General features: G+C 41.3%; 1 protein-coding gene across 5 annotated transcripts in view; it reads left to right on the top strand.

Annotated features, from left to right (window-relative positions):
• The window catches only part of rasgrf2b (Ras protein-specific guanine nucleotide-releasing factor 2b), a 179,615-nt gene that overhangs the window by 124,296 nt on the left and 29,474 nt on the right, over window positions 1–25,845 (top strand). For 2 of the 5 annotated variants that reach the window (XM_030142631.1, XM_030142635.1), the window contains exons 11-17: window positions 3,846–4,006; window positions 4,101–4,167; window positions 6,213–6,349; window positions 10,100–10,182; window positions 10,543–10,791; window positions 13,459–13,557; window positions 20,559–21,016. In XM_030142631.1, the coding sequence (XP_029998491.1) occupies window positions 3,846–4,006; window positions 4,101–4,167; window positions 6,213–6,349; window positions 10,100–10,182; window positions 10,543–10,791; window positions 13,459–13,557; window positions 20,559–21,016 (1,254 nt within the window). The remainder of the gene's footprint in view (window positions 1–3,845; window positions 4,007–4,100; window positions 4,168–6,212; window positions 6,350–10,099; window positions 10,183–10,542; window positions 10,792–13,458; window positions 13,558–20,558; window positions 21,017–25,845) is intronic. The other 3 variants (XM_030142633.1, XM_030142632.1, XM_030142634.1) reach the window with 3 other exon arrangements.

Below are 25,845 nucleotides of genomic sequence, written 5' to 3'. Positions count from 1 at the left end.
GTCCTGACGCGTCTATAGTCAGATTTATTGTCTATTTGAGTGTTTGTTCTTATAGACAATACAGACTGGTAAGTGGTCACTGATGTCATTTATTAATAATCCACTCACTGTGATATTGTCCATGACATTTGTCCATATATTGTCCATTAATGTTGCACAGTGAGATGTGACCCTGCTGGGTCTGGGGATTTTTGGAAACAAATTACAACTGTACAGTGGATTTAGAAATTCTTCTGTCATTTGATTTGGGTTGAGCAAATTGATGATAAAGTCACTGCAAATAAACCTAACTTTTGGATTTGCTTTTGACAGATATTCCTCCATCCAATCTTTAAATAAGTCAATGTTAGAACTTGGTGCTCTGTATATGCAACTCAGAAGAACATTTTTCTTTTTCTTCATAAATATTTCTATAGTGACACATTCTAATCCGTTATCCACCACTGTTGACATGTTTTCCACTACCTTCAAATCCAGATTCCTGTCTACGAACAAAGCAACACCACCCCCACTCTAGTTTTGTCTGTTAATGGAAACCATCTCATAACCTTCAATTCCAAAATCCATAGCCCTACTGCTATTGAAGCAGGTTTCTGATCTAGCTCTAATATTGGAAGGACATTTGAATGGACTTCAAAAGTATTTGATGTTGTGAAAGTTGTCATAAAGGCTTCTGCTGTTCAAATGGATCATTGATAAACCATTGTCCATGTTGATGCTGCTGTTCAATTCTTCTTGGGTAGAATAGTTACAGCCTTCGTTAATGTCACAGAAACAGTTGTTCTCTGGATCAATGTCATTTTCAGTTTGATGTGAATGATGTTCAGTGGACTGGAAGTTTTGGAACTGCACTTCATCCCACTCTGGGATGTTTTGTAGTGAATGATTGAGTCCAGTCTGTGTAGAAGTTGTTCCTGTTGCCATGAAGAACAGTGAGTGTCTGCAGACCTGCTTTATGATTGCATTTGTCTGCTACTTTGGCGTGCTACTGCGTGGATGAAGAACTCGTTTGTCATGTCGAAGGTCTCCAATGTCTCCTTTTTGTCTGGCAGCTCACAATTCCGGCCTCAGTTGTTTCCTTTTCCTTTTCAGCGCATCAGTAAAGTCCTCACTGATGTCCATTTTTGTTCCCTTTAGTCTTTTTGTGCATTGAAGAATGGCAGCTCTGTCCTTCTATGTAAAAAATGTCCCTCCAATGGGCCTGGGTCTGTCCCCTCCAGGTTTGCCTGTGCGTGGGCCCGTTCCATCTCTATTCCCTGGTGCATGTGAAGGTTTTCAGCTCAAACCTTTTTCACCTCTTCTGTCTGTGCCCAAGTTTCACCAAAAGACTCCACGATTCCCTCAAAAACCAGCTTATTTCACCTGGACTGTCCCTCCAGATACTCCATCTTGTCAGTGACAGCTAACAGACTATTATACACTCTGAAACATCTGACTGCAATGAATTGCCACGTTCTGATTCCTTAGAGTTTTCAGATTTTGACACATCAACTTCCTTTTATGTGTATTCTAAGTTTGTCTTTAACTCCTGCAGATCCCTTGTCAGCCCCTCCAGCCTGGTGTTTGTGGAGTCCATAATGATTTTCACAAACCCCTTAAAGTTCTCCTGTTGTTGATGGAACAGTGCTGTGAATAGTTCCTTTTGCTGTTGTAGTAGCTCAGATACCTGGGACAGTCAAACATACTCTTCATCCGCTCTAGCCTCTGCTTTTGATTTGGGTGCATTTTATGGCTTTTTAACAGCTGCAGTTGAACACAGTACCTTTAGGCCTGGTGGCTGGCTGTTGGTGGTGTTGGATCCGACCTGGCCTGGTGGCTGGGCTCCTGGTGGTGTTGGATCTGGCCTGGCCTGGTGGCTGGGCTCCTGGTGGTGTTGGATCTGGCCTGGCCTGGTGGCTGGCTGCTGGTGGTGTTGGATCCGGCCTGGCAGGTGGAATCTGATTCCAGCTGCTGTCGCTGCTCAGCGCGGCTGTCGCTGCTCAGCGCGGCTGTCGCTGCTCAGCGCGGCTGTCGCTGCTCAGCGCTGCTGTCGCTGCTCAGCGCTGCTGTCGCTGCTCAGCGCGGCTGTCGCTGCTCAGCGCTGCTGTCGCGCTGCTGTCGCGCTGCTGTCGCTGCTCAGCGCTGCTGTCGCTGCTCAGCGCTGCTCGTCGCTGCTCAGCGCTGCTGTCGCTGCTCAGCGCTGCTGTCGCTGCTCAGCGCTGCTCGACGCTGCTCAGCGCTGCTCGTCGCTGCTCGTCGCTGCTCATTGCGCTGCTCAGCGCTACTAATTAGTCGTTTCTTCCATCAGTTGCCACAGTACTGTGGTGGAAAAATGTACAAAAGAATGAACTGAAGTATACTCCATATATGATCACAGTACTGTGGCAACAAGAGAAGAATGAGTTGATGGTAGTGATGTGTCGGTCGTGAACAAAACAGCTCTGAGAGCTGGCTGTTTAACGTGAATGACAGGAGCCGGCTCCTGATTGGGAGCCGCTTTGTCCCATTCGTCTGTCCGTCCGTCCATCCATCCCCCCTGACCAGAGGGGAGAGGGGCGGAGTTACACACACAGCACACAGCAAGCACACGAACAGGAGGGAGACGAGAGAGAGAGAGAGAGAGCAGGGACCACAACACAAACAGACTGGAAAGGTAAAAAAAAAAGTTGAGAACATGAGTGTCAACAGGGAAGGCAGCCAAATCTGGACACATTTCAATGACATTGACCAAACTAAGGCAGAATGTAGAGTGTGCAAGACAAAAATGTCATATAGAGCTGGCTCCACAAACAACCTGCAGACACATGAGAACTGTTCATCCATCAGTGCAATTGGAAGAAAAAACACAAGCAAGTGAACAGATATTAATGAAGGTGCCAGTGAGTGTACTGTCTACTGCAGTATCGACAGCATTGCTGTAAAAGCTAAAAGTTTAAAACAGTTAAAAGTTAGTCAAGGTCATTTGTAAATAGTTAAAGATTTCTTGTTGCACTTTCTAATTTATTCATTTTATCACTCTGTAGAGTGTAAAAGTAAAGTAAAGGTGTATTTACATTTACATAAACATTTGATATAGTGCATGTTTTTTTTTACATTAGTAATTCATATTGTGCATAACTTTACATTATTGTTGGTCATAAATTAATTTAAGCACCAAAAAATCTGTAGAGTCACTTGGGAGCCGAAAGAGCCGGCTCTTTTTAGTGAGCCGAGCCGAAAGAGCCGGAATTCCCATCACTAGTTGATGGAACAGTGTCCATGATTGGCTCTAGTACACATGCTAACATCTGACTGGTCTGTGGCACTAGACAAACCCATCTTTTGTGCCACAGTACTGTGGCAGTAGCCTTTGCCATGCTTTTAATTGATGATTGTATGAATCAATGATATTTTTGGATTAGATTTTTTCTAAATAGTACATATTGTGACTTCAGTACTTTTAGCACCAGGGTCTTCATTTGCACTTAGTGTCTTACTACTGTGACAGTATTTTGTATCTTGCACGATCAGTCAATCTTTTTTTTTTTTTTGCACCTTGATACACTTACTCTTTGCACAGAGTAATCACTTTTATCTATTTATTTTCTTTGCTTAGGCTATAGTTTATTTCCTTTCTTGTGATTTAGTTTAGATCAAATTGTTTGAACTGTACAGTTTATTTTCTTTGTTTCATTTTAGTGTCATTTCAGTTTAGCTTAGGCATGTGAAGGGAACTCTCAAAGTAAGACTTTCATTGCTCAGTACTGCTGTGTATATGACAATAAACTCCTTGAATCTTCTTGAATCTTGAAACACAGTAAACACAACTCTGAGCTTAGTGTCAGCGTAATGAAGTGTAATGTAATGTTGGCCTTGCTGCTCTACAGGCTCTCTGATTCAGCTGCCATCAGTGGAGCGAGGAAAGCTCAGTAAGGTCCGTCTGGGTTCTCTGTCGCTAAAGAAGGAAGGGGAGAGACAGTGTTTCCTCTTCACCAAACACTTCCTTGTGTGCACTCGCAGCTCTGGGGGAAAACTGCACCTCCTCAAGGTGAGAACATCTTCACTTCAGTACTCAACTTTTTTTTAATTATTATTATTAATCTCAGATACCAATCAGTCTTTTTCTGTATTAACTCCTGCAGCAAGGCGGAGTTTTGTCCCTAATTGACTGCACGCTGATAGAGGAACCTGACGCCAGCGATGAGGAGGGTAAGTCTTCTACACTGACGAAGCAGCGTAACTTATGGCTTATTGAGCCCCTTGAGCACTCATAGAGGTTAATAAGGTGTCAGACAAAGTGTCCAGAAATTACTTACCTTTAAATATCAGACTGTCATCCCTCTAAATGTCACTTTCTGCATTACAGGTCTATTCATTTTTTTCTCTGCTTATTCGGTCTGTTCATGGGGAACGTGACAAAACACCTACACAAGTGCATTTAAAGCAATGACCACATGCACGGCATTCGACACATCCCTGTTCTGTTTTTCTTCAGGGGTGAACAGACCTGGGATAGCAGGTCTAATTAACTCACTCATGTGTGTATCTGACGGTGCTGTGATGGTGTGGAGGTTTTCAAACATTCATTTTTGCACTTTACAGTTTTTATGAATCACAGAGCAAATAGTCTCAGAGTAGTCAATTATGTCCATTACATATTCTACAAATGAAAATAACACAACACAAATGTGTCAAATAATTTAGTGTGAAATTCACAAACATGTCACAGACCACATACAAATGTACACAGGACAACTTGAATAACTATTAATATTTAATGCATAGATTTTTTTTTATTTTTGCTTTCAAAAAGCTTATAGTAAAAACAAATATTTACAAATATTTTCAGCATTTTTTTTCACAGATTTGCATGTTGTTAAGTGTGTAAGCACAGATCTACTGACAAATATGTTTCAGGATAAATTCACCTTACTAGCTACTACACTGCAATATGTTGCTAGTACCACTGGTTTAGGTAATTTAAAATATTGTCATTAATTTCTGAAATTGCATCTGAGATTGAATCTCGAATGATTATGCTAAAGATATATTAACAATTAACTATGCAGACCAGTCACAGAAAAAGTCAATTGCCCCATCAAAATTAACTAGCTGCTGTTAAATACTAACAGTCTCTCTGTTCCCAGCTGTTCATCTCTGTCCATCATGTCTGTTTGTGTTGGCCCTGAATGCACATGTACTGTAGATTTCAATGGAATGGGCTCTACGCACAGCTCCACTACTTCCTGAACTTAAAGCAGCTCCTTTATTTCCTGTCTTTCATCATTGGACACACTGATTCATCCATTCATCTATAATCTTTCATTACTGGACACACTGATTCATCCATTCATCTATAATCTTTCATTATTGGACACACTGATTCATCCATTCATCTATAATCTTTCATCAATGGACACACTGATTCATCCATTCATCTATAATCTTTCATCAATGGACACACTGATTCATCCATTCATCTATAATCTTTCATCATTGGACACACTGATTCATCCATTCATCTATAATCTTTCATCATTGGACACACTGATTCATCCAGGTGTGTCTGCTACTTCTTCTTGTGACTACTGTGTTCTGACAAAGCTGGATGAATCAGTGTGTCCAATAATGAAAAATTATAGATGAATGGATGAATCAGTGTGTCCAATAATGAAAAATTATAGATGAATGGATGAATCAGTGTGTCCAATAATGAAAAATTATAGATGAATGGATGAATCAGTGTGTCCAATAATGAAAAATTATAGATGAATGGATGAATCAGTGTGTCCAATAATGAAAAATTATAGATGAATGGATGAATCAGTGTGTCCAATAATGAAAAATTGTAGATGAATGGATGAATCAGTGTGTCCAATAATGAAAAATTATAGATGAATGGATGAATCAGTGTGTCCAATAATGAAAGATTATAGATGAATGGATGAATCAGTGTGTCCAATGATGAAAGTTATAGTCCCCATGCACCTGTGCTTCATCCAAGCCTGTCAGGGGATTTGTGTTTGCTCCAAAAGCAAAAGTGAAAATGATCAAACCGTTAAATTCTAAATCTGGACATAAAATATGAATGTATTTTCATGTTGGTCTACAGGCTTTGTGCTCCATGTGCTACTGTTATATCTTACTTTTCAGGCGTCGATTACGTAGCACACATCTGACACTATTATGGGACTATTTTCCGCATGAAAATGCTTTTTTTTTTTTTTTTTTTTTAATTTTCCCATCTCAAACAGTAAAGGCTGGTGGTCAAGTGTTCGGTCAGCTGGACTTTAAACTGGTGGTGGAGCCATCAGACTCACCTTCGTTCACTGTCGTCCTGCTGGCACCGTCGCTACAGGAGAAGGCTGCGTGGACCAGTGACATTAGCCAGGTAATAAACAAAGTCCTACGCTTATACACCCAGACAAACACATCATAAGAAGAACCTACAAATAGCCGGAGCGTGTCTCCACTGGGCATTAAGAAGGCTTGGTGATAAGTAAACAGTGACGTGGGTGCAGTTCCCCAGGGGTGAGTGCAGCTCACTGTGTCAGTACTTTGCAAACACAGTACCACCACACCAGTGTGTCACACAGTGTCAGACTGCATGACTTCATCTCAGATGGAAAATACACTGACCGTTTTAAATGGCTTCTTTTTCACAAAACTGTACAGTTATTATATGATGTATGTTTTTTTACATGGCTTTGTTGTCACCTTCCTGTGAGGAGGCACACTACTTGAAAGGAGGGAAGAGCCACAAGGCCTTAAGCCCTTTGAGGCGAATCTTTGGTATAGGGTTATAGAAATACAGTTGGATTGAAACTGAATTGAACAAAAATTTACTCCAGTGACTCTTTTTGTTGGAATTTTTTAAATTAAGGCTAGATTTTCTGACATACTACAGTTTCTAAGTTCTTACTGAACAGAATGAAGTAATGTTATATAGTAAAAACTAGGGATGCACCAATCTGATACCAGTATCGGGCATCAGCTCTGATACTCAGTGTGTGTACTCGTACTCGTAAAAGTAATCCAATACAAATGCATCAATACCACTTACGGCCGTGTACCATTCCCAGTTCAGTGCAGCAGGTACGAGGAAGAGGAATAATGTGTGAGTGTGAAGAGTGTGGAGATGGAACCAAATAAATGAGGCTGATCAAAGTAAGGCTGACTGACTGTACCGCTACAGACACAGACAGATACAGACGCAGCCTTCTGTCTGTAATCTGAGTACGTTCCATCTGTTTTCCAGCTGATGGAGGATGTGTACAGACAGAGAATACCAGCGGAACTGAGGAGGTAGAGGATCTGTTCAAAGAACCACTGACAGAGTTAGAGAAAAACTACTGACACATTTAAGACAACTACCCAGAAAAACTACTGACACATTTAGGACAACTACCCAGAAAAAACTACTGACACATGTAGGACAACTACCCAGAAAAAACTACTGACACCTTTAGGACAACTACCCAGAAAAACTACTGACACCTTTAGGACAACTACCCAGAAAAACTACTGACACATTTAGGACAACTACCCAGAAAAAACTACTCACACATTTAGGACAACTACCCAGAAAAACTACTGACACATTTAGGACAACTACCCAGAAAAACTACTGACACATTTAGGACAACTACCCAGAAAAACTACTGACACATTTAGGACAACTACCCAGAAAAACTACTGACACTTGTAGGACAACTACCCAGAAAAACTACTGACACCTTTAGGACAACTACCCAGAAAAAACTACTGACACATGTAGGACAACTACCCAGAAAAAACTACTGACACCTTTAGGACAACTACCCAGAAAAACTACTGACACATTTAGGACAACTACCCAGAAAACCTACTGACACATTTAGGACAACTACCCAGAAAAACTACTGACATGTTTAGGACAACTACCCAGAAAAACTACTGACACATTTAGGACAACTACCCAGAAAAACTACTGACATGTTTAGGACAACTACCCAGAAAAACTACTGACACATTTAGGACAACTACCCAGAAAAAACTACTGACACATGTAGGACAACTACCCAGAAAAAACTACTGACACCTTTAGGACAACTACCCAGAAAAAACTACTGACACATGTAGGACAACTACCCAGAAAAAACTACTGACACCTTTAGGACAACTACCCAGAAAACCTACTGACACATTTAGGACAACTACCCAGAAAAACTACTGACATGTTTAGGACAACTACCCAGAAAAACTACTGACACCTTTAGGACAACTACCCAGAAAAAACTACTGACACATGTAGGACAACTACCCAGAAAAAACTACTGACACCTTTAGGACAACTACCCAGAAAAACTACTGACACCTTTAGGACAACTACCCAGAAAAACTACTGACATGTTTAGGACAACTACCCAGAAAAACTACTGACACATTTAGGACAACTACCCAGAAAAACTACTGACATGTTTAGGACAACTACCCAGAAAAACTACTGACACATTTAGGACAACTACCCAGAAAACCTACTGACACATTTAGGACAACTACCCAGAAAAACTACTGACATGTTTAGGACAACTACCCAGAAAAACTACTGACACCTTTAGGACAACTACCCAGAAAAAACTACTGACACATGTAGGACAACTACCCAGAAAAAACTACTGACACATGTAGGACAACTACCCAGAAAAAACTACTGACACCTTTAGGACAACTACCCAGAAAAACTACTGACACATTTAGGACAACTACCCAGAAAACCTACTGACACATTTAGGACAACTACCCAGAAAAACTACTGACATGTTTAGGACAACTACCCAGAAAAACTACTGACACATTTAGGACAACTACCCAGAAAAACTACTGACATGTTTAGGACAACTACCCAGAAAAACTACTGACACATTTAGGACAACTACCCAGAAAAACTACTGACATGTTTAGGACAACTACCCAGAAAAACTACTGACACCTTTAGGACAACTACCCAGAAAAACTACTGACACATTTCGGACAACTCCCCAGGGCTGGACCGGTTTCCATCCTACTGATAATACTATGGGGGTACGGAGCGGTGCGGACCGCCGCCAGCAGAAGTGAAAACCAAACTTGTGTCTCATTTGTCTTTTCTCTTCCTGCTGAAGCTAAACTTTTAAACCTTACAGAGGAAACGCTGTAACATTAGTATCACAGTAGTGTTCCCTCTGTCGTCTACAGGTTTGGTATTACTGCCTTTCTTCTTCTTCATTAAACTTTCCTCTTCTTCGTGGTATTTGTCCAGTATGGTTAATTCAGAGCGGCGCCCCCTGGTGGATTAACTGCCAAACGCTCATTCCAACACATTAAATGTCAGTAGCAGCACTTTGTTCCAGTCAGACTAATGACAACGACAATAAAGCACATTTACAAAAGGAACCGATAATTGGAATGGGATTATTAAGTACTCGTATCAGTACTCGGTATCAGCAAGTACTCAGATGTAAGTACTCGTGCTCGTACTCAGTCTGGGAAAAAGTGGCATCGGTGCATCCCCAGTAAGAACAATCAACTAAGGGTCAAAAGGTTGTCTTCAATCTTTTCTACCAAACAGTTAAATTGTCCTCTTTTTGTAAATCGAGTGAAGCCAAGATGAGTGAAAATGGACTATTTCTTGGGAAATTAAAAAAAAAAAAGTAACTTGTGATCTTTTCATGTTGCTAATGATACATTTATTGTTATTACATTGGAATAATTTTAGATTTTATTATAGTACTCAGATATTATAATTGCACAAGTCAAAAGGCCATGTGACCTTGAAGAAGTAGGTCATGGTCACTTATTTTCAGTCGGCTTCTGCTCCATGCCAATGTGCATCCACAGTATAAATTTGGTGCAGATATATCAATGCATTTTTTACATAATGCAATTATGTTGTTGAATGGACATACGACAAAATGATTACAATACCCCTCGGCCGAGGGGTAAAAACTGTCCATTACTATTTTATTTCACATTATGCATAAAAACCAAGACTAATTCAAAGTCCTACATAGCATATGGGGTTCACTGTGTTGCAGAAGAGTAACAATTGTCAAACAACCATCAAAATGAACATTTCCTTAAGGCATTTAATTTTTAACTGTTGCTTTCACTCTATCTGTAGTGCATAGATAATATCCGCTGTAATGGCTTGATGACGAGTGTATTTGAGGAGAACTCCAAAGTCACTGTTCCTCATATGATCAAGTAAGTGTGTTTGTGTGTGACCTCCTCACGCCACAGTTGCCAAACATATACATATGGTTCACTTAAGTGGAAATGTTCAAATTTCAGTTAAACTTAAATGTTTTGTTTTGTTTCTTTTCAGCAAAATATTTCAAATTTTTATTTTTGTTTTTCTTTTTTATTTCTATTTTAATTTTCTATAGAATTTTTGATGTTATATTTTCAGCCTCTTTTTTTGTTATGTATGTATTTTGTTATTCATCTCTCTCTTTTACTTCGCTGTTTTTGCTCAGCTACTTTCATAACCTTTTCCTTGCTTAGCAGTCCAACAGTCACCCATGCTCGGTTATGTGTGTATGTGTGTACGTGTATATCCATCAGATCCGATGTGCGTCTCCATAAAGATGATGTTGACATTTGCTTCAGCAAGACGCTCAACTCCTGCAAGGTCCCTCAGATCCGCTACGCCAGCGTGGAGCGCCTGCTGGAGAGACTGACCGACCTGCGCTTCCTCTCCATAGACTTCCTCAACACTTTCCTGCACACATACAGGATCTTCACCACGGCAGCTGTGGTCATGGACAAACTGGCTGACATCTACAAGAAGCCCTTCTCCTCGATTCCTATCAGGTCATCACATAATACATATATAAAATCCACTTACTAGCAAAGAAAAGTCTACAGCACTGAGAGGTAGATGCATACGCACACACAGAAGCACACGACAAAACTTTGGGTGCATGTGCACGCTTAATGAAGTCACTTTTTTCATTTTTTTTGTATGCAGCAATGCATAACAACAACAACAACAACAACTGTGGTTTAAAATGATAACCACTAAATGCTAGTTCCAAAAAAATCTTGTTCTAATTTACCATCATTAAAATTCTCTGTAGAAATGATCTATTATCTATTAAGTGTGCTGGCGGTCCTTTGTAAATCACCCTCAGTTAATACAATTTTTAGACTAAGAAAAGCCTTTCATATTTGTTGTGTGGGTTTGTTCAACAGCTCTGACTTGACAGCTCATTTACACTAGCCATCCAAAAAGTCACTAAAAGTTCTTTAATCTTAACTGATGCAGTGAGTAGCTTCTCATTTCTTAAACAATCGTCACTTTGTAAAGAACAAAAAGATTGGACTGGGTCATGTGGTCTGAAGAGTCTAGACTGGCCCTGTTCCAGAGTGATGGGTGCATCAGGGTGAGAAGAAAGATGGATGAAGTGATTACCCGTCATGCCTAGTGTCTACAGTACAAGCCTGTGGGGAGAGTGGTATGATCATGATGAACATTATGTGTCCAAAAAAAGGAAAGAAATAAATGTTGTGACATTGCAGAAGATTATTGAAGCAAGACCGCAGTGAATGGATGCCAAAAATCAAGTTGAAGGCTAAAAATGTTGGGTGTGTGGGCCATTTCCATCAGCCTCCCTACTAATTAGGTTAGTTTCTCCGCTAGCTTAATTAGTCTTTTGTGCAGTTGGCAAAGCTGTTAACAGCAAGTAGCTCATTGTCCTCACACTACATGACATTTCATGGTTAGCAGTGTGGATGGTGCTTTTACTAAGTGTCAGAGTAATCTTCATAAGTTTCATCCAAATCTAAACTCACAGAACAAATGAATCAAACACTGGCTTTGAAGGGTTTTTTTTTCTTTTGTAGTCACGCCCACTGGGGACTTGAGGCAAATTGTATTCACTGGTCAAAACCACTAAATCTTACACAATGAATCTTAACATGTGCTAATACCGCGTTTCCACTATGTGGAACCGGCTCAACTGGACTCGGCTCGACTGGACTCGGGTACCAGGTCCTATTCCTGAAGACCGTTTCCATAACGGGATACGACAGACTTTTCAGTACCTGTACATCATAGCGATGTGGCACGTTTCTTCCGTGTTGTCTGCTCAGAGAGTTGTTGATAAACTCGCTTGTTGCATGTTGTCTCGTCAAGCTCATGCTGAATTTTTATGTTGGCCACCAAAGACTGAATCTCAACCGACCATGGTGTAGTTTTACAGACTGTCATCATGTGGATTAACCTACCGCTATATTTACTGTCCACTTCCGCATCTGTTTTTTGTAAAAGGGCAGGTCACAGAGACAACTCTGACCAATCACTGGTCTGCAGTGTTTGCACGTCACATTTTAGTATCTGGTCCCCAGTCCTGGAACCTCAGTGGAGGTGGTACCAAAAAACTAGTACCAGGTACCAGATTCCAGGTCCTTTTTTGTAATGGAAACGCAAAAAGGTTGAGTGGAGTGGAGTGGAGCCGGTACCACGAAGTGTAAACGGCATAAGTAGTTACCTGAAATCAAATGGTGGTGTTTAACATAATATGGTCTCGTTAGTTGTGTAGACACTGTTTAAAGGAAGATAGCTCAAACCTCACTCATCCCTAGATCTACCTTCTTGTTCAAATATGGTCACTTCTGGTGCCAAAATCAAGATGATAACAAAAATGCAAACTTAGAAACCATAGAATGCTGTAATGGTGGCCATATCCAATGCTTGCAAAGTCTATGTACATGTTCTCCTGTGTTTTCGTTCTTTCATGTACTCAGGTATAGGTCAGGGTTTTGGACCTGGCAGGTAGCTTCCCCTCTATCCACAAGGTTAAATACACACTGTCTGAAATACATAATAGCCTCTTTGTAGAGGCCAGCAGAACAGCAGTTTTGGCACAGCAGTAGGAATGTTCTGTTTGTCAGATGAGGGGTTTCTCTCTCTCAGGTCTTTGGCTGCATCTAAATTTTGTGTTTATATTCCTCCTTTGACTTTACTTAACTTAACTCCTCGACTAGAAAAGCTCTGTCTTTTCCGTTGCCCAGGGGCAGTTGGATGTAAAGCCTAAGTCACCGTGGCCCATGGTTTGCTTTGACTGGAAGAGAACAGATAAGACTCAGCCAGCCATCAGAGGTGTGCAGGAAGGGATGCACCATTTTGAATATTGGTTTAATCAGATTATACTGAACTGTTTTTGCCTGTAATGTCACTCCAAATAAGGGGACGAGCCCAAATGCAATGCAGTCGCTGGTGTCTAATGAGGACACAATGCGATGTTTAGTGTATTATTTGATGATTGGATGTGATTTGACACCATATGGTCATGTGTGGATAAGAGACTGAAAAAGCGTCTGTTTCCTCGTCCTCCAAACATACCTGTCGACTGCATTCATTTATTTGCTTCAAATTACTGTCACATCTCCCGTGCATTTTCAGTATTCAATCCAATCATTGCAGGTGTCCATGTTCTCATATTTTTATGTCATCCATCCTCCTCATGTCCCCTCCAGTTACAGGACGCAGTACCACTCATTTGACCGTCTTTCCATCTCATCTATCTGTCCTGACCACAGTATGAAGATCAAGAAGATAGCCATGGACCAGTCTAAGTAACTCTTTCTCTTTCTTTGTCCTTTTTTCTTGTGTCCATCTTTCTCCTGCTCTTCTGATCTTAGTCAGAAACTTTGCCACGCATGACTTTTCTCTACACTTTGAGTTGTATTTTACTTCATATCGATTCACATATAGACAGTAATGAATAACTCAGAAGGGTTAGTTTGGCGGGGTTGTATGAGTTACTTCTCCATAGTCACTGTAGTTGGCCATGAACATGTTCACAGTTTAAAGAAGATGACAGAACTACCAGGATAGAAACTACGTAGTATCCTGCTGTGGATGAGAGCAGTGAAAGAGGCAACTACTGGCACTGAAAGTGAAACTGATGTGGAAGAGTCCAAAATCAAAATAGTTCTTTGAATGACCAGTGAGTCTGGCGCCAAAAGTGAGTGAATGCCTTGTAAAAGCCCTGTTTTACTCTGCCTACAGCCCCTTATAACAAGGGTTTTGATGTTGATATCTGATTTCCTTGTTCATAACAACTGTACAGGGGACATATGCTTCATAATTTACCCGTTTGCATTATTTTAAGGCTTAGTGTTTTACATGATTAAGGGCAAGGCTGCTTCTGACAAGGGCTCATTTATGCTCTACGTTAAAGGTGCAGACAGATATGGACAGAGCTTTCTGTCCGTCTTCTGCCTGCATTCCCTGCGTAATTCTGTCTATTTTTCGGGAACTTGCGGATGCGTACCCAGACGGAGAATACGGAGCAGTACCACCGGGAACTGTGGAGGCAGTGTTGAAATGAGAAGAAAATAATTTCCATAAATAGCGGAACTTTTCAAAGAGTGACTGTGTGAGTTAGTGTAAAACTACTGACATATTTATAATAACAACTACCCTTCTTAATATCAACATTAGTGTCTGTTGTGAGATCTAGTATGTTGGCCTTGCGTGACTGCCGTAGTGGCAGTTCTTTACTTACGTCCCTAGGTGTTGCCAGTGTGCTGTGAATAATATGTTCTAACTACGACATGTTAAGGGACCTGTTCATATATTAAAAGCTAGTGTGAGAACATCCAACGTGCGTCTTCCCTTGTTTCATGACACGGTGTCAGAATTGAGGACTCAATGCCAGAGCTGAAGATAAGATGGCAAAATTTGCACCCCCAGATGCGTTTGACTTCACCCAGCCGGCAGAGTGGCCGAAGTGGAGACAAAGGTTTTCCCACTTTTGAGTAGCATCAAAATTGGACAAGGAGAGCACTAAAAAGCAGGTGAATTCTTTGCTTTTTGTGATGGGGAAAGGTCTGGAGCCAATCTACAATTCCTTTGTGTTTCCTGCTGCTACAGAGGATAATCCACACCCGGAGTTCAACTTTAATGCCATGATGGGAAAGTTTGATGAACACTTTGTCCCTAAATGCAACGTCATCCATGAGCGCGCCTGTTTTCACAAGCGAACTCAACAAGTCGGTGAGTCAGTGGAGGCATTCGGGCAGAACCTGTGTGAGCTCGCGCAGTATTGTGAGTTTGAATAAGAGGTTTCTCAAAAGCTACAGCTCGAGGTGGATTTGACATTGGAAAGAGTGAGTGAGTTAATCAAACAGCAGAGCGCGACGCACGAGAAAGCAGAGTGAATGACGTGAGTGCAAAGTGGAAAAGGAGTTAAAGCGAATGTTTAGCATGGACATTACAGAGGAAGTCACCGCACCCGCAGACTAGTGCGCTCCAATGGTGCCAGCTCCAAAGCACAATTCAGAGGAGGTCAGGGTGTGCATGGATTTAAAACAGCAGAACAAGGTCACAAAGCAGGAGTCCTACATCCTGCCCACACTGGACAATATAACTCTCAAAGTGGCTGGAGCCAAGGTTTTCCCTACCCTGGACACCTCAAGTGGCTTCTGGCAGATTCCATTGGACCCCAGCTACCGAAAACTCACCACATACATAACTCCCATGGGCAAGTTCTGCTTCAAACGACTACCATTTGGGATAGCGTCAGCGCTGGAGATTTTTCAGTGGCTGATGAGTACACTGCTCCAGGGTCTGGAGGGGACACTTGTTGTGATGGATGACATTCTCATCTTCGGAGGAGCCCGACCGCCACCTGGATGCTGTGATGTGGACAATTAAACCATCATGCCTCAATCTAAACAGAACCAGGTGCCACTTTGGAAAAATGGAACTACAGTTCTTTGGGCACATCATAAGCGCTGATGGTATAAAACCTGACAACAGCAAGGTGGAAAGCATTGTCAAAATGCCCAGCCCCACGAATGTGGGAGGACTTCACCAGGTGCTTGGACTGATAAACTATGTGGGTAAATTCCTACCTTGTCTGTCCACCATTCTGCACCCAATCACAAACCTGCTCAAAAAGAAGAGTGCATGGATCTGGGGCGAGCCTCAAGAACGGGCCTTCAACGAAGCTAAGATCATGCTTACAACTGTACCAGCACTCAGTTAACTACGACGCAGGCTGGCTGACAGTGGTCAGCGCAGATGCTAGTAGTTGCGGACTGGGTGCTGCACTGCTGCAGGTCTATGATGGTGAGCTGTGGCCTGTCGCCTTCTGTTCCCGGACTCTCACAGACACAGAATAAAACTCGCAGATTGAGAAAGAATGCTTGGCGAGCGTCTGGGCCTGCGAGTGCTTTGCCCATTACATCCAAGGTATGGGCTGTATCTGTCTCCAAACAGACCATAAACCTTTGGTGCCACTAATTAACACATATGACCTTGACAAAGCTCCACTGAGGTGTCAGAGACTGTTCATACACCTCATGTGCTTTAATGTCACTGCTGAGCATGTTCCAGGCAGGCAGCTGGTGGTGGTCGATGCACGCTCGAGGCACTTTCTGGATGGAGATGGCAAAATCAGGTGACTTGAAGGGGCTGGGAGGTTAAAATGCCTTTTAGGTTTAAAGACTGAAAGCTGACACTTAACTTTGTCCTGTTCGGTCTGTGTGTTTATTCTTTCTTTTTTCTCACATGAACCTATGACTGGAGGAGGATGAAAAGGGAATGTTTGTTTCGTTTTTCTTGCTGTCTAATGCTTAGTAATACGTACACTGTCTGCCATTGTTTCTTACAGTGTTTATTTCTTTGAAAGGGGGAGATGTTGTGAGATCTAGTCTGTTGGACCTGCGTGACTGCCATAGTGGCCATTCTTTATTACATCACTAGCAGTGGCGGCTGCTCGTCTTTCAGACAGGGGAAGCTCGTTGTCGGCTTACATTAAAAAAAATTGTCCAGTTATTTAAACATAAATTCGTCCTCCGTTCCTTTTTAGGAAAATGCTCAGTGACCTTATCGTACCAAGTAAACAAGAAAACGTTGAAATTCTGTTAAATTGAAACAAGTTAGTCCAATGGTTGTGTTTTCTTTCCAGGTCAGTAAATGAACAGTTCGTTTGGTTTCTGTGATTTCACAGCAGAATGTGTGACGGTATTAAACTGAACTGTGTCAGTGAAGGAGCAGATCTGAAAACAGCTGTCAATCAAACGGGATTCAGCCTTTCGACTGATCCTCCAATCAGCACGTGGAAGCTTGGCATCCGGCCCGGCTGAGCTCCGCTCACAGCTCCATTCACCCCCAGAGACGCCAAGAGTCTTGGGACGGGACAACACGGTGTTATTTATCCAATTAGCGCCCAGTTTCTAGTGTTTTTAAAGCAGTTCCACTCAGTCCCATTGAAGTGCATGGACGCTGAGCGTCTACGACAAATGCACTGAGCAGAGATGGAATGAACAAACACAGACACGGGAATGGAGGAGAAGTGAACAACATCCAGTCCACTGATCTGGGATCAAACTGATTCTGAACCAACTGGTCTGAGAGATGAACGGGTTCCAACACATTTGGAGTCAATGAAATGTCAACACAACTGAACAGATTTGAGCATTTAATGGGAGTCATTTTAGGGGAAGATGAGCTTCCACTGCAGTCTGGGAGAAATCGCCTCTGGTCACTAGGGAGCGCCAGTGTGCTGTGAATAATACGTTCTAACTACGACATACATAATTGAAAAGCTAGTGTGAAAAAATCCAACGCGTCTTCCTTTGTTTCTTGACAGTGTTCGCATTAATAAAACCTCCTCTGCCGTCACCACGTTTGTGATCATTTACTTTCTTCTTCTCAAAAAACTTCACTCTCCTTCGTGGTATTTGGCCAGTATGTTAATGCAGAGCGGCACCCTCTGGTGGATTGATTGAGAAACACTCATTCCTACACAATGGACGATGGAAGTATGAAGGCAGTGACGCATGATGTTAGAAACGGACGAACCTATTTACATACGTAAAGCGAACATAAATGAGCCTTAAGAGAGTTCCATGTCTGTGTGGAAGTGAATGTAGACAGTACCAGATGCTGTATGTGAGAGCTTCTGTTTCCTGAATAAAACTTTTCCTGGCAGCTCTTCTGCAGCTGTGGTTAAAATGTTACACAAACGAAACCATCAAAGGATTCTGTCCCATCCCACAACTAACTGTGATTATATGATGGTTAGCATAGCTTAGTGACATTAAATAAGGTTATCATTAATGTGGTATTGGATTATATAGTCTGTTAGCCAGCTTGTCAACTATGGCAACTAGTGTGTTTGGAAATTATATGCATTTAACATTATTGTTATCAATATGTTCTAATATTTAGCAGGACTAGGATCTTGAGTAAGTTAGTGCTATTGTGGCTTGGTGAGCTTCAATGCTTGCCCAGTTCCATCATCTTTTCTTTTTAAATATGGTTACTTCTGGCTCGAAACAAAACAAACAGCCCTTCAATGAAAGCAGTCCACCTAAACATATTAAGTATATGCTACATTTATAATATTTTGCTACTTGGTGGGAAACTGAAGCCATATACTCTTTCAAGCCTCTGGCATTTCATCTCACAGGACAGTTAGTGATCTACTGTTGCCTTTACTTAACTAACATGTTAAGATTAAAAGTGAGTCACACAATAATTTTAGTATAAATAAGTGGTTGCCATCAACCACAGCATTACTAGCTTCTGTTCTATACTGTAGGTAATACAGTAAAACCAGATTATCACCTCATACAGATCCACTTCAAATAATCTAAACCCTTTAATGTCGGGGGGGGGGGGGGGGGGGGGGTTTGCAGTCTTCAACCTGCAGCTGGTATGTCCTTGCATTTTTTACTCAATGAAGCATCACTACCTCAAAAGCTGCTTTACGTCCATATATTTATTTATTTATTTATTTATATATTTGATCCATTTCCCTTTCCTGCTTGTATGAAAGCATCTTGCGGTTGCCTCGTCTTTTCCATGCCTGCCTCTGCCTCTTTCTTTCCTCCTTTCACTTCCTCCTCTCTCCTTTTGGCCTTGGATGCAGTTTGTTCTGTTTCATGCTGAATTGTTGTAGGCTTGCGTGAATACATGATGGCTGTGTTTATCTATGCATGATTACTCCTCTCCTGATGTAGCTCTATTTGCAGAATGCGTTGAGGGGTGTTGATGTCACCATAAAATTAATAATTAAAGGGCATGTTGATTAGTTGCTAGTCATTGCCTCGCAAAAAAGGCATTTAAATGTTGTAAATGTCAACTGCAATATAAAAATGGTGTTATTTTATTTAGTCTAATCTATGAAGCAAATTCATTTTTGTTGATTATGATGTACTTATACGTTCATTATTCAGATAGCATACCACAACATACTATGTGTATGAAGGCTTTTTTTGTTTGTGTTTTGTATTAGTGCAAACATTTTAGCAAACAGTTTGCTGTACATCCAGCAGACACTGAGCAAAATTATCATTCATTTAAATATCTGTCCTGCTGGTAAATTTAAGTCAGTTTCTGCTGTGTTGAGCCCTCTAATTATACATCACTGATAATAATGGCTACATCAGATATATTCACACATGCAAACTAGTACTTTAAAACTATGTTTTCTACTCTTTCTCTCCTAGTATTATTTGATTAATGAGGGTCAGAGAAATAATTAGCTATAAATAATCATTCATTAAAAGTGCATATGTACAGACGGGGGCCATTTATACCGATAAAACAAGCAAATATTACTGTGACACATCATATCAGAACGTCTCGAATGACTCACTCTACTGATGGCACAACAAACTACCCCTTAAGATCACTTTGAAAGTGTCCAATGAGACCACCCTCTGAAGTTACAGGTGATTTAGAAATGATTCTATGCAGACAGAGCAGCATATTTAAAGCCCCTTTTCCCAATTCAGAACAGACCTTTGGAACAGACCGAAGCCATAAGTCCTGAGACCAAAGAGTCGAACTACCCTTATTGTTTTTGACAGATGTAATCATGAAGATTCAATGGAACCAGACCAGAGGGTTTGTTTTATTGAGAAGTCCAAAACAATCATCTGTCTTCAGGTTCTAACAATGAAACAAATCCCAAGTGAAGTGAAAGCCGCATCTGATTACAATGTAAAGGGCAAAACAAAATCATTTTTCTGGTGCTATGAACTTTTGTTACCATTTCTTAAGAAAGTCATGGGTTAGCTGGTATTTTAACTGGTTTAATTTAGGAGTCTGCCAGTCTCCAGAGTCCTTATAAAATGCTAATTAATGCTGTCCAAATACAATCTGAATTACAAAATAACAACATCCTAACAGTTGCATTAACCTGATGTGTTTCTGTTCTTTGTATGAAAAGGCTATGAAGGAGTTGTATAAGCTGTGTTTGTGTGATATAAGAATGGAATGGTAATAAGTAAATGCTGTTAGGATTATTAGAGGTCCTCTTCTAAATGGTCCCTGGCTCCCAAAATTTTGAGAAGGTGTTATTAATTGACAGTGTGCTGAAGTGAAGTATTTTCCTCATTGACATAAACTGTTCTGTGTTTTGCAGGAGGACACAGAAAAGCTTTGTGTCCAAATTAATTTGCTGATTTTTTGCAGATCTTTTACAGTTTGAGTCATACAGACAAGAAATGCTCTATTTATTGAACTTGTCCTTTTGTCCTTTTCCCTGAACTCCATCTTTACTACATTTCGAATCTGTTATTTTGCTAACATGTTGCCTCTGTCTGTGTTTCAGGTCCTTGGAGTTGTTTTTTGCTACCAATCAGAACAACAGAGGTGGAGATCACATTAATGATAAATCCCCTCGTCTTTGCCGCAAATTCTCCTCCCCTCCTCCTCTGTCCATCCCGTCCCGCGCCTCCTCCCCCGTCCGAACACGGAAGCTTTCCCTCCACTCCCCGATCACAGCTAAGGTGGGAGGCCTGGACCTGACCAGTCCTCTGTCCAACTCCAGTTTCAACCACAGCTCTTCCCAGTCTGCTGCCAGTAGCCCTACATCTGGACAAACCCCAACGTCGTCGTCTCCTCCGCCTTCTGCTACCTCCCCACCGCCCAGCGCCTCCAAGCTGCCGCAGGACCAAGCACCTACCGCTCCGTCATCCCCGGACCAGAGTCCCTGTTCGACCACGGAGGGGGAGGAGCTCCCCAGGATTGACCCGTTCTGTGGCAAACTGCGACGAAGCATCCGCAGAAGTAAGCTGACACTGCGTTGGACGCATCAGTACATGTTTAGGCCTCACACTATAAGATTATATAGAGTAGAATAGAATAGAATAGAATAGAAGAGAAGAGAAGAGAAGAGAAGAGAAGAGAAGAGAAGAGAAGAGAAGAGAAGAGAAGAGAAGAGAAGAGAACAGAACAGAACAGAACAGAAGAGAAGAGAAGAGAACAGAATAGAACAGAAGAGAAGAGAAGAGAACAGAATAGAAGAGAAGAGAACAGAACAGAAGAGAAGAGAACAGAATAGAACAGAAGAGAAGAGAAGAGAACAGAAGAGAACAGAAGAGAAGAGAACAGAATAGAAGAGAAGAGAACAGAACAGAACAGAACAGAAGAGAAGAGAAGAGAACAGAATAGAAGAGAAGAGAACAGAAGAGAAGAGAACAGAACAGAACAGAAGAGAAGAGAACAGAACAGAATAGAATAGAAGAGAAGAGAACAGAATAGAATAGAAGAGAACAGAATAGAAGAGAACAGAACAGACTATAGAATAGAATAGTATAGAATAGAAGAGAATAGAACAGAACAGAATAGAACAGAGTAGAATAGAATAGCATAGAATAGAAGAGAATAGAACAGAACAGAGTAGAATACAATAGAACAGAACAGAATAGAACAGAGTAGAATAGAATAGAACAGTGTGTGTGTGTGTGTGTGTGTGTGTGTCCAGGGATTCACACTAAATCCGTTAAGAGCTGACTGCTGCAGTTTGTCATACTTTTGTATTTTTGGTCAAGGAAGACAGTAACGAAAACTGCAAGTTGATAGGACCAATATTTTGGGAGATATTAGTAATTTCTTAATACAATATCTTTACAATCACGTTGCTATGGCCAGAACGCTTTGGCGGTGACTGCTGGACAAATGTGGTACAGCATGCACAAATACACAACAGCAGAAAAACTACCACATCTAGAACCCATGGATCTCCACGGGTCAATGCACTAGTTGTCATTGTGTGTCCAATGAGTGAATGCTCCTCCAGTTACTGCAACAATATTAACCCTTTAAACCAGGGATGGGCAAACTTTTTGGCTCAGGGGCCACATGGACTTTTAAAATTTGACAGATGGGCTGGGTCAGCACAAGATACAATATATATATAAACTAATTTGTTAACAGTGCATATCAAACATAAACAGACAAAAGCATTCCAGTGTTACACCTTTTAGTGGAACAGTGTAGTTGATCACCCATTTCTGCCAGTGCATGGAAGTCTGCTGTTCATTCTGTTGTGTCAGTTCTCAGAACAGATCTGAGGTGTTCATCTGTGGGCACACAGTTGGTGGTCATCACACTAAAAGTCTGTTCACTCACATATGTAGAGCCAAACAACACCAGCATCGTCTGGGCCATCTTCTGGATGTTTGGAGATTTGGCTGCACTTCATGAAGCATCAAACTCCTCCAGTTTAAGGGAGCTGAACTTTTCCTTTAACACCATGTTGTAATGGTAAGAGTACGGGAACTGAACCCAATTGCAAGACCCGGAGACAGACGTAAAAGTTCACTGTGTTTATTAAACACAATAATAAATGACAATTCACAGACAATACTAATAAGCAGATCCTTGAAGGCAGTGGGTCCCGGACTCTTCACAGGATCCAGAGACAGGACCGGAGATTGGGCTTCACCGCCCAGACCGCTAACACGCGTCGGTAACCCGACGAGGGGAAAACAGAGAATTGTCAGTCCAAACCAGGTCATACACAGGTAAGCAAACAGATAGGCAACAGGACATAAGGAACAGGCAGGCTCACGTACCGGTAAATCAAGCGAAAAGGTCGAACACACGTGGAATCAGTTGGAGGCAGAAGCACAGACAAGGGTTGGGCAAAAGGCAGGAGTCAAAAAGGCAATCCGGGTCAAAAAACAGGCAAACAGACAAACAGGATCCAAAAACGCTGGTAAGTATCACACAGAGGTAGAATACAAACTGGCACAGGACACAGGGAACACAGGGCTTAAATACACAAGAGGGAGAGGAGAAAACGAGACACAGGTGGAACAAATCAGAGCGGGGAAAGGTAATCACACAGGTGGGAGTAATGGGAACAGGAAGCAAAGACACCAGACATGACACATGAGGAGAACTTAACAAAATAAGACAGGAAATGACAAAAAAACCAGACAAAACCAGACTAACGTCTGGAGGCTGATGTGACAGATGTCACATTGGAGATCAGTCAGTTCCAACTGTAACTCCTGTGGCAGAGTTTCAGGGTCAACCCTAACACTGTTCTTAACTCTGTTCCTAAACCCTGTTCCTAACCCTAACCCTGTGAGGAGGACATGATACCAGCTGAAGTGACTGGTCCATTTTTCCAAAATCACAGAACTGTCGGCAGAATTCTTCATGCAGCTTATCCAGTATTTCCTGCATTTGTTCACATGTTGCTTTTTGCTCTTTTAACGTAGCCAGTGTGGGGAAATGAACCAGTGACTGATCTGACATGTGCTTTAAAATAAAACTACTTGGTTTGGAAGGCTCCGGTGCCTTCTCTCATTTCATGCACAAACAGGTTTTTCTCTTGTAGCTTCATGTTCAGCTCGTTCATGTGTGTCCGTATGTCCACAGGAAAAGCTCCATCACAAAGCACGTCTGTGTCATTCAGTTCAGGAAAACTGTCAGTGTTCTCCAAAAATGAACTCATCTGTTTGAGCTCCCACACTCGTTGACATACTTTCCCAAACTGAACCAGTGGACATTAGAATGGTAAAGCACGTCCCTGAGATCAGCCTTAGTTTATTCAAGAAAATGAATAAACTGACGATGCTGAAGTTCCCTCTCTCCAATAAAGTGAACGAGTTTCACTACTGGCTTCACTCCGTGGTCCAGCTGACACACAGGTTTCCACAGTGTTTCCTGGTGAACTGTGCAGTGTAGGAAAAGGAGCTCCTGCTCAGGTGCTCCTCTTCCAGCCTGTCCTGGACGTTTTTTCCATCAGATTTGCTGATCCATCTGTGCTAACGTTGGCCAGTCTACTCCATGGTGACTTGTGCCTCTGTATGAGCGCTGACTCGCTGTTAGGGTGTCAGCCCTCCCAGTGTTTTTCCTTTTAGGGATTCCATTGCCTAAAACTCCTCCGTAATCTCCAAATTTTCATGAATCCCTCTGATAATAATTCAAAGCTCAGCGCTGTCGTTTATGTCACTGCTTTCGTCCAGTGCCAAAGAATAGAATGGAAATGACTCTGCTTTTTTGTTTAACTTGCTTTGTTTAGTTTTCATCATTAGTTCAACAGGGCGAGTCACTGTCCTACCTGATGAGCTCATGTGTTCAAATGTGTCCTTGCTCTCAGGACAGAAATACTTGCTGTCTCTTCCATGCACTCTTTGACAAACTCCCCTTCAGACAAAGGCTTTTGGCTTTTGCTCATTTGATGCCAGTAAATAACTTGTCTTTGTGCTTGATTCGTGGATGGAAGCTGTTCGGATAAAGGTGTTTTGCTGAACCTGCAAGCTAGCTACCATCCTATGAGCAGTAGCCGTCCGTTCTTGCGTTGACAGGTTGTTAGCATAATTAGCATGCTTGGTGGAAAAGTGACAGCTGATGTTGTATTCCTTTAAAACCGCAACAGTTTCTTGGTAAATCAGACAAACAGCCTTTGAGCGGACTGCAGTAAAAAGTATGTAGGGTTCCATTCCTTATTAAACACCCGCCACTCACTGTCGACTTTTCTTTTCTTTGACATTGCTGCAGATGGGTTCTTAGCAGTAGAAGAGTGAGAACACGAAGTGGCTCAGGCTCTGCAAAATCCAGTCACTGCGCCTAATGCACCACCTGGTGGTCAAATGCATGTCATTACAAGTCAAAGTCAAATGAATGCACTCATTCAATCATTCACATCAAATATGAATTCTGTACCAATCTTCAGCGGGCCGGATTAAAAAGACCAATGGGCCGGATGTGGCCCGCGGGCCATAGTTTGCCCACCCCTGCTTTAAACTCTAAGACTAAAATGGTCCACCTGGACTTTTTTCATATTTTGACTATAAAAAGATTAGAAAATATGCTGTGAGTGAATCCTTCCACCCATTTTATCAGAGGACTTAGAACTTTCAAAATCTAGCAGTCATTTACATTTTTACTGCATGTTATAATACTACTAAAACAGCACCTTCTCCAACTTTAGTACAAGCGTGAATGAAATCACCATAATAACTCAATAAAGCCTATAAAGTGCAACATCTCAGTTTTCAGAAACTGTTAGAATTTTTCCAGTTACACAAACAATGAAAGAGTTACAGCCATCCAAACTGCATATGAGAAGGAGGTGTCAACTCCAGTACTTCAGAAAATAAGAACAGAACGAATATACAATTACAAATAGTAAGATAAGAAAATAGAAAATACATTTGTATAATTTTACAAAGTAACATAAGAATAGAGCTAAGTAGAATAAAAAAATAAAACTGGACAAAATGAATTAATAGATTAATAGATTAATTAATAGATGCAAATTTGCAGTATTAACAGTATGTGACAGTATGTAAATCTGTGAACAATATTAATAGTATGTATTACCCATGAATAACAGTATGTATATCTATGTAAACAGTATGTATACCTATGAACCACGTCTATATAGAAATAGTGCATTTATTTTTGATAGATATAAAGAATATAAATATATTATTGCATGACTTATTGAACATAATTCATATTTGTAAGATTATAGCACATTATTGGAAGTGATTCTGAGAATACCTTGAGGGAAGGGGTCGAACAGGAAGAAAACACCATGTAGAAGCCAATAACGTAATAACGACCCATAACGTAATAACGACCCATAACGTAAT

The sequence above is a fragment of the Sphaeramia orbicularis genome, chromosome 9, assembly GCF_902148855.1.
Source record: "Sphaeramia orbicularis chromosome 9, fSphaOr1.1, whole genome shotgun sequence".
NCBI lineage: Eukaryota > Metazoa > Chordata > Actinopteri > Kurtiformes > Apogonidae > Sphaeramia > Sphaeramia orbicularis.
The sequence above is the reverse complement of the archived record's forward strand: the minus strand, read 5'-3'. Positions and strand labels throughout refer to the sequence as shown.